This window comes from Octopus bimaculoides, chromosome 10 (assembly GCF_001194135.2).
Source record: "Octopus bimaculoides isolate UCB-OBI-ISO-001 chromosome 10, ASM119413v2, whole genome shotgun sequence".
NCBI classification, from domain to species: Eukaryota; Metazoa; Mollusca; class Cephalopoda; order Octopoda; family Octopodidae; genus Octopus; species Octopus bimaculoides.
Genome location: NC_068990.1, coordinates 86,027,706 through 86,037,705, shown reverse-complemented (window position 1 = coordinate 86,037,705; position 10,000 = coordinate 86,027,706). Strand labels below are relative to the sequence as shown.

At 38.8% G+C, this 10,000-nt stretch overlaps 1 protein-coding gene across 1 annotated transcript in view; it reads right to left on the bottom strand.

Annotated features, from left to right (window-relative positions):
• The window catches only part of LOC106880869 (afadin), a 152,999-nt gene that overhangs the window by 21,554 nt on the left and 121,445 nt on the right, over nt 1-10,000 (bottom strand). The window contains exons 15-18 of the mRNA XM_052970984.1: nt 8,547-8,790; nt 7,071-7,372; nt 6,033-6,467; nt 2,004-2,135 (exon numbers count right to left, since the gene is read on the bottom strand). Of these exons, the coding sequence (XP_052826944.1) occupies nt 2,004-2,135; nt 6,033-6,467; nt 7,071-7,372; nt 8,547-8,790 (1,113 nt within the window). The remainder of the gene's footprint in view (nt 1-2,003; nt 2,136-6,032; nt 6,468-7,070; nt 7,373-8,546; nt 8,791-10,000) is intronic.

Genomic DNA, 10,000 nt, shown 5'->3' with positions numbered 1-10,000 from the left:
GATATACATGTGTGCAGGAATATGTGTGTTTATGCATTTGTGTTACATACGTACATGAAACCATGCATGAGTGAATAAGTGATCCAGCATTGAGGTAAGGTGACCTTGAAGTGACCGTGATATTAAATCAAGACCAATATACATTTGTCATAACATGAACAGGCAGAGAGAGAGAGAGAGAGAGAGGGAGGGAAAGAGAGAGACAGAGAGACAACACAGTCGTAAATAGTCATCGGACACACAGTGTGTGAGACCAATGGCTTGGTCATTTCACGCTTACTTACCGTACGACCATGGCTGTCCACTATAGTAATCTACACAATGAGAAAACGTGGCTGTTGATAATGATAGGGTTCAGGTGGTTTGAGAAACTGGTGGGTTAACAAAAAGCAGGGGAGGTTAACAAAAAGCAGGGAATGTTAACAGTGAAGAGAGGTGATTAACAAGGCTAGGGTTAACAAGAAGAACTGGGTTAATAACAGCGAGTTAACATGGGGTATTTAACAACAGAAGGTTAGGTTAGCAGGGTATTTACAAACAGGGCATTTAACAAAGGAGAGTGAGGTTAATACCATGGTGATAACGATGGAGTGTTAGATCAATAAACAAGGATTTTACATATGTCCTCCTGTGTATGGATATAATAACTTCTAACATAGGTACAAGGTCAGGAATTTGTGGAAAGGAGACAGTTGGCTGCATCAACACCAGTACTTGACTGGTGTTGTATTTTAACATCTCTAAAAGTATGAAAAACAAAGTTAACCTCAGCAGGATTTGAACACAGAATGTACAGAAGCAGGACAAATATCAAAAGGTATTTTGTCCAACACTACTGAATCTACCAATTCACTGTGTTATGTGGAAACATATCAACAGAATGTGAATATGTGGTGGGGTTGGTCTGACATGCAAAAAAAAAAAAAAGATACATCAATGCATGTCCTCTAACCCTTTGACCAATATAAATTCATCAAAACAAATTTCCCAACAAGGGAACAGTATATAAATATGGTGGCTTAAGTGTTTTTTTTTAAATGGATGTGCAAAGAACTTTGGGGTCTGTGTTCATGAAAACATTGAAACCCTTGAAAAGGTTAAATACTTTCCACCAGAATTCAAGTCACATTTATCTACATTTTGCAGCTCTTCATTCAGTTTTGGGTTGATTAATCTAAAATTGGAGAATTAGATAGCTACAGGTGCAAACTGCTGCATTTGACTGAAAAAGTAATCTGAATGATAATGGAACACTGCTGAAGACTATTGCACTAGTAACTCGAAGGCATATGGAGACACTACTGAAGTCTGTGGGTCACAATAATTTGAAGGAATATAGGACACTGCTGAAGACTGTGTCCCAATAATCCAAAGGTTTATGAGACATTATTGAAGATTGTGTGCCACAATAATTTGAAGGAACATGGAACAGTAGAGAAGACTGTGTTCCAATAATTCAATGGTTTATAGGACACCACTGAAAAATAGAGTTTAGGGACAAACGAAGTAGGATGTATTGGATGTGCAATATTTAATCTACATGAAAGGTAGAATGCATAAAAGTTGAGATTAGTTAAATATTAAAGCTGAGACATACAGGAAAGGTAACTGAATATGAGCTGTTGGGTGATGTGAGCTGATCTGGTATGGATATGTGAGCGAAAAGGAAAATGGGTTCTGAGGGAAAAGGTATCATGCTGTCAGGGGAGGATTTTTCTAGTAGAGAAAGACAGTGGATGGGGTGGGGGGAGGAGAAACAAGACAAAATCTCGGGATGTTGTGCAACACAGAAAAGCTAACAAAAGGATGAGACAAGCGACATATACTGTATGATTGGTACATTCAGTATATGCTAGCACGGCAAATGGACATTTAAAACAAAGATGACGACAACGGGGGCGGCTAATAGCAAGGACACAAAAGATGATGATGGGGGGGGCTTAGTACTTAGACTAAACATTTGTCATAATTCAGTGAAGGAAAATGTAAAATAGAATATTTACCTTAGCAGCTACAATACTTAGTCCTATACTGCCTTTCACTTTCTCAAACACAACTTCAATTATTTCAGGTTCTGGTGGCAATTCATCTGGGTGTGGTACATGTGCTGGAAATCCGCCTTCCTTCTGATGAATCTGAAAGGCAAATGTTTGGTTAGAATTGGACGATCTCAACAAGAACAGAGTTTATCCCTTGGAAATACAGAATTGCAGTAGTTATAATGGAATTGCTGTTAGGTCATCAAAATATGGTGAATATGAGTAATGTAGTGGCATTAATATTGTGTAATTATAACTAGGACAAAAGTAGTGGTGTGTACGGTATAACTAGTAGAGTAGTAATGCAGGATCCCCCTACAGCAGTAGCAGTGCATTCATCATCATCGCTTAACGACCGTTTTTCATGCTGGCATGGGTTGGACGGTTTGACTGAGGTCTGGAGAGCCAGTGGCTGTACCAAGCTCCAATCTGATCTGGCAGAGTTTCTGCAGCTGGATGCCATTCCTAACGCCAACCACTCCAAGAGTGTAGTGGGTGCTTTTTATGTGCCACCAATGGCATCAATCATGTCCAGATAGTGCTTTTTATGAGCCACCGGTACAGGAGCCAGTCAGGAGGTACTGGCATCGGCCACGTTCGGATGGTGCTTATTACGTGCCACTGGTACAGGAACCAGTCAGGGGGTACTGACATTAATCACCTTTGGATAGTGTATTATAAACAATAACATTATTAACAAGCTTGTAAAAATGTCTAAACAAGAAAAAAAAAAAAAAAAATTTTTTTTAAATTTAGTTATTTTGAAATAATATATAACATTTAAAGCAATCATATTGAAAAAACAAAAATTAAAAGCCATATTTTCAGACACACAAGCTGAATTTTTCAGACAAAATTATTTTTGCTATTTTTTTTCTCTATCAGAACAAAAGTTACAAAGTGAAATCTTTTACACACATACATAAACTCAAACATACTCATATACACATCTGGGTACAGGTACACATGCATGTATTTGTTTTCAAAACATTTAGAATAGAGATACAGGTACATGTGTGTGGTTTGGCTATGATTTAAGACGAGGGTTAACAAACGACGTGTGTGTGTGTGTGTTTATGCATATGCATGTGTACGTGTATGAAAGTTGTCATTTCTACTTTTCACATGAAGTTGCCGGTGCAGAGTAACAGAATAAAAAAATCCTTTCTTGTAGAAGAGCTAAAGGTTGGCAATAAGAGTCACCAGTGGTAAAAATATTGCCTGAAGTAAGTAAGTATTTATCTAGCCTCTGCTAGCAAAGAAAAACGGATGTAAACCATACGAAAATAATATATGTATGTTGTGTGTAATTCAGTCCAAAAGTGATATAGCTATGTCCATAGTCGAGCTAATGTGTGTGTGGTGTCAGAGTAAAAAACTTCAAATAAAATCTTGGTATCCATGATGAAAAAAAAAAAAAGAGATAACAAAAAAACACAAACGAACACTATAAAGTGTTCCAACAGGTTATCCGAAGTTTGGTGTAGAAATATTGCCAAAGTCTGTAAGAACTTACATAACGGAAGAGAGGGACAAAGATGGAGGTCTTGAGCAGTGTTAATTAGCTCCAATTGGAAATTAGAAAGTTGAGGTGTGAGGGAGTGGGGTAGTGGCATGAGAGGGAGGAGGAGGGGTGGGAGTAGTTAAGAGGTATAATGGAAGTGGGAACAGTGGTAGTGGTGATGGTGAGGGGTGCATGGGTGGAAGAAGTATTGGGAAGAAGGGCCAGAGATACAGGGGTGGTGAGGCGACGTGGATGGGACTAGAGTGATGGGGGGATGGGGGCAAAGAGACATTGTGGGGTTGCAAGAACGGTGGTGGTGATAATGGTGGAGAGAGACGTGGAGGTGGTAGAGAACCAGAGAGGGGGTAACAAAGTGATGGGGGGGAGGTGTGGTGAGGTAAAGTGGTAGAGGTGAGAGATGGTGGGATAGCAAAGAGATGGGGTAGGATTAGAGTGATGTGAGGGGGTGGTGGAGTGATGTGTGTGTCGGGGGGAGGGGAGTAGCAGTGGTGAAATGTGAGAGTTGTGAAGGGCAACAGATGCTAAGAAAAACAACCTCATCAAATAAAAACAGATTTATATAATCAGCTTCCCCTGGACAGTAGGAGACATGAATGACCACCACCACCACCACCACCACTACTTCATTATTGACCAACCACAACAGCAGTAGCAGTGGTGGCGAGACAAGACTTGACAAGGTAACCACTTTGTTGTGCAGAAATAACAACATTCTGTTGACACAACAGAGAAGACAAGCTCAAGTGTCCACTAACTGTAGTGGGTAGGTGGGGGACAGTTGTAGGGGAGGAGAGGGACAGATTAATTCATCAACACTTCTACCCACCTACTACAGAGGGAATCTACACTGTTGCTTGATCTACTAGAAACAGTAGTGAAATCTCCTTTGAATCACGTTATACTAGTCTTAGAAAATACTTTGGGATAACAAAATTCTATTTTTACAAAAAGAAGGAATGGTCGTGGTTGGAATGTCTGCTTGATCAGAACTCACCTAGGGCTAAACGACAACCACATGATTGGCACACAATCATTATTAGATACCACCACCACCATCTCACCATCACCACTACCACCATTCCAACAAAAGGTCAGATCAAAAGCAACCAAAGTTTGTTTGTCCAGTTTACAGATTGATGTTTAAAGAAGGGGTGAGGCATGGGAAGGTGGAGGAGGAAGACAACCAGAGATAATGAGGATGGCTTAGTGTACAGAGAAATGATGTCACAGTATATCATTGGGAACAGGAGTGAGGTGGGTGTGTGTGTATATATATATATATACATATACACACACACACACATATACAGTAATCCCTCGACTATCGTGGGTGTTATGTCCCAAAATGCCCCCGCAATAGGTGAAAATCCGCCAAGTAGAAACAGTACTGTACTGTATATTTTTATAATTTGTATATATTTGTTTTATTATAAATGCAAAAAAACACCATGGAAGAATTGACGTAAGCTTAAATAATAAACCACGATAGGTGGACCATGATATAGTGAGGGATTACGGTATGTGTGTGTTTGTGTGTTTATGCATATATATATATATATATATATATATATATACACACGTGAAGGTGCATAGCTCAATGGTTAGGGTGTTGAGCTCACAATCATGAGGTAGTGAGTTCAATTCCCAGATCACGCTGTGTGTTGTGTTCTTGAACAAGACACTTTATTTCACGTTGCTCCAGTACACTCAGCTGTAGAAATGAGTTGCAATGTCACACGTGCCAAGCTGTATCGGCCTCTTTGCCTTTCACCACCACAACCACAGCCTGTTCTATCAATCATCCTACCCCCACTTCTCCACACACAACACCTCCTTCATCGACTATTTCTGTTCCAAAACTCAACAGTTAACTTTGGTCAGTCCTTCACAAGCTATGGACAACCTATCTTCGTCTAAATCAAATCCATAAAACCATACTAGGAGCACTTAACAAGCAATAATGTTTTAAAGATCCATGGTTCCAAGTAAAAACAACAAATTATTATTATTATTTATTATGTGCCCTTTTAAAGCCTAGCCAGGCTCATGGGACCGGTTTCCTGATTTCTATGGCGTACGTGTTCCCCACCTGCTGGACGGGACGCTAGTCCATCGCAGCGTTACTCAAGAAACAGGAAGAAAGAGTGAGAGAAAGTTGGGGTGAAAGAGCCTCGTGGAGCTTTAGGTGTTTTCGCTCAATAAACACAAACAATACCCGGTCTGGGAATTGAAACCGTGATCCTCCAACCGCGAATCCGCTGCCTTAACCACCGGGCCATTGCACCCAATACCCTCTGTAAAGTGGTCGGCATTAGGAAGGACAGTCAGCCATAGAAACCATGCCAAAAACAGACACTGAGCCTGGGTAGCTCTGCAGCTGGCCAGCCCCTACCAAACCATCCAACCCATGCCAGCATGAAGAATGGGCATTAAATGATGATGAACAAAGAAGAAGGGAGAATTCTTACCTCATTAAGTCTTGGTCCTTGCTGGTCTAACCCAACCATATATACAGTCCACAGACCTTTAGAACTGGGTTGAGGTGTAAAACGACAAACCCCATTCCTGATAAACGTTTCAAGGAAATCGGGTAAGCCATTTGGTACACCTCGGATGATATCGCAGGAATAACCATCCTCTGGTAGTAGAAACGGTAACTGCAGCTCTCGGTCTTCTTCCACTTTAATTTCATTGCCGTCAGAATGGGCCAAGTCATCGGCCATGTTCCTGGCGACGGTCACAACACGGTCAATCAGTGATTGAGGGATGCGAGGCTCATTATCCTCTGGGATGTAGTTCTGTAAGAGGGCTTGTATTTGGAGTGAGTTCAGCTTGAAGCAGGTAGAACTGATGTTTGCTATGTCATCATTATTGTTCTTTGGTGCCTGCAGTAAGTGCGCAGCCTATAAATGATACACAAAAGAAAAGCATTTAAGTTAGGTTGGGCAAATTACAATTCAAGCATTTTTTGATTTTTTTTTTTTGATTAGGGAGCAAGGGTTTATTTGATTAATTCTTCACTGATACTTTATTTGATCAATTCCAGAGGAATGAAAAGCAAGGTTGACCTTAGCAGGATTTGAACTCCGAACATAAAGACCCAGAACAAACACCGCAAAGCATTTTCTCTTTTCTGCCAGTCCATTGCATTTTACACCTGCTTGATAATGACAAAATTATTTTACTAATCCTTCTAAATTCCCAGTTACCTTTTAAATTAATTGAAACATGCAGGCAATGTATTTCATTAAAAATATGGTCATGAAAGGATTAACGATTACATTAAATATATAATTAAATAATTTGTTACTATTGAAAGCTAGATTCAACCACAACACATGACTATATTTAAATGAAACAATGTAAGTAAATATATAAGAGGACACAGGGAAGCATTTTTCCGCTTTCTGATAGAATTAGAACGCACACACACAAAAATTGTGTGGTGATAGTTGAATCAAGAGCTATAGAAATCAACTTGTTAGGTAAGAATTCCCAGAACATACCTGGATGATACGACACAGGTGACAATCAGCAGCCAATTCCAGTCCTTGCTTCTCAGCCCATGCTTCCACTTTACCGAGTCGACGCTTCAGTATAATGCCCCATCGGCGAGTGCAGAGATTGAACTGTGGCTTCTGAATTATCAGGTTGAACAACCACATGTTGATAAAGTGGAAGAGCTGAGAAAACAGTTGGATTGTGAGTGCTGCATTCACACGGCACCGTCGCAGAAGGTTCATGGCAGCCGTCAAAGTGCGGAGGACATCACCGAGTGTCGGCTGCATTTTCTGCCGATAACCAGTTTCTGAAATCACATGGCATTAGGAAAAAAAATTATATTTCTTAGGAATTTTAGCAACGAATAGAAACAATTAAATCAAGGATTCAAAGTATGTTTTTCCTCAAATCAAATAACTACAAATAAAGGGACAAAAAAAAAAAAGAAGAAAAAGGTAAGATTTCCTTCAATTATTTCTGAGCACCACAGAGTAAGACATGAACTTAGTTCAACAGTGGATTAGATTCATTGTCCATTTAACACCTACATTCATCATGTGTGTGGCTGCTAAGGAGAAAGAGCAGACAATAGTCTAATAAATGTTTCCCTTCCTCATTAATTTCCTTGGAATTAATTTTGAAATCAGAGACATAAACAACAAGATCACAAGTTCAATCCCAAGTCCATAAATGTCAGTTTTCTGGTAACTAGACCAGGGACCACACATGATTGAATACTTAACATTATAGGAACATCTATATGTCAACAAATTCCCAAGTTCAATCCTAGCTCTCCACTAGTTTTCACTTTCTAGGCTAGCAACCATGAGGTTACTTATCCTAAGTCTTCTGATTTTAAGATTTGAATAAAAGATACTTGATCTTCATTTTGGAGGCTGTGAGAGATTTATTTTTTTTAGTGAGAATTTGGAGTTGCTACATTAAAAAGGTCTTAGAAGTAAGGTAAATGCTTCCCAAGAAGCATCAGTAATAGATTCTGGGATGCAAGAGGATCCAATTTTATTCTGAAGAATGTCATTAACTTTGTTCAAAATCACAGTCTCAATCGTTAACCTCTAAAAATATCTAAACAACCTTTCACCGTGAAAAATAAAATGAAACTGAGAACCACTACATAGTGGATGGCTTGCTAAAAATAGCAGCTAAATTTGCATCAGGGACACATTTTATAACAGCCCACTAAAAATAAAATGCTGGCTGCAACATCAGATTATAAGTTTGCTTAATCAGTACTGAGTAGGGGTGGGAGAGGATAAATAATACTTATGCTAACCTTTCACTCATAACCTTACCCCTAAACTCACCCTTTCATCCCTTAAAAATATACTAGGCTTCCCAACAAAAAATATACAAAGTCTTCTTTTATGATTGATTGCAAACATACACTCCTTCGATACCTTATACATGTTCATGCTTTCAGCCTCACCTCTCACATTTTCAAACCTCTACTGAGTACCTACCTGGGACACTAAAATCATCATCCTCCACAGAATCATCATCATTTATGAAAGCTGGCATCGTGTGACTGAGGTCAAAATGTAAACATTGCACAAGATGATGGAATGCGATTTGGACAGATTGTGCCAGAATGTCTTGTGCTTCGCGACTGAAGAGTCGAACATCTTGGTCTTGTTTGAGGAAATTCAGGATTTCTGATGCATTTGCCATCCAAAATGCAAGTGATGCTGGGTCCTTATTCTTATCCTAAAAAAAGAAAAGGAAACATTTAATCTAGTTTTACAGGAAATCTCACTAACTTCGAACACCACTGCTAATTAATGAGTTACAAAGCTAAAATTGTAATAAGTATAATTATAATTTCAAATTTTTGCCATAAGGGCAGCTTGGGGGAGGGGATTAAGTCGATTACGTCGACCCCAGTGCGTAACTGGTACTTATTTAATCGACCCTGAAAGGATGAAAGACAAAGTCAATCTTAGCGGAATTTAAACTCAGAACGTAGCAGCAGATGAAATACTGGTAAGCATTTTGCCCAGCATGCTAACAATTCTGCTAGCTCGTCGCCTTGTAATAAGTATAATAATGTGTTTCAAACTGACAATAGTCATGAATTAAAATATTGTTATTGATAGAATTGGTAAAAGGTCTTGTGGTGGTTACACCTCTCTATATTCTAAATTGCAACAAGGTTTATTTTGATTTGTGATATGAAATATATACAAATATCATTCGACTACACGTACCTCTTACCACTTTATATAAACTGATAGCAGCGTGCGAAAGTGAAAAAAAGTTCGTGTAATTTATACTATGTTTGTACCCCTGAGCAAGGTACATAACTCTAGGTGCCTCACTGACATAAACGAAGTAATGTCCCTTCCTATATTTCCTATCATCAGTTTTACATCCACTTTCCTATGTTTGCATGAGTGAGACGATTTTCTCCACAGAGAATTTGTGTTTATACCTGGATGCCCTTCCTATTACTAACGTTTTAATGGTAAACTGTTATTTCATCAGTTAAAGAGATCAAAATTTTGGCTGCTCATAAATTACAACACAATGACTGGAGCAGAAAGATTTGAAATTATGACAATATAGTTAGTATGCTAACCTCACAAATATTATAATTGGTTAGAAAAAAAATATCATATGTGAGAATCTCTTAATCTAAACTCATTCACTGGATCACAATTACTGAAGTAATTAAACTGATGAGAGACGAATCTTCTCTGGGACAGGATGTTAGTGTCTCACAAAAAAAAATTATCTTAAGAATTTTAATACAATCTCCAGGAAGTTGAAAGGAAGGTGAACTGTAATGGAATTTGAACAGAAAACCAAAAAGAGTCATCGGGTAAACAATGTAGAGCATTTTGTGTGGCCCTCAACTAATTCTGTCATCTATTATCTTTTGGTATCCATGACAACAATGATATGAGCATACAGAAAG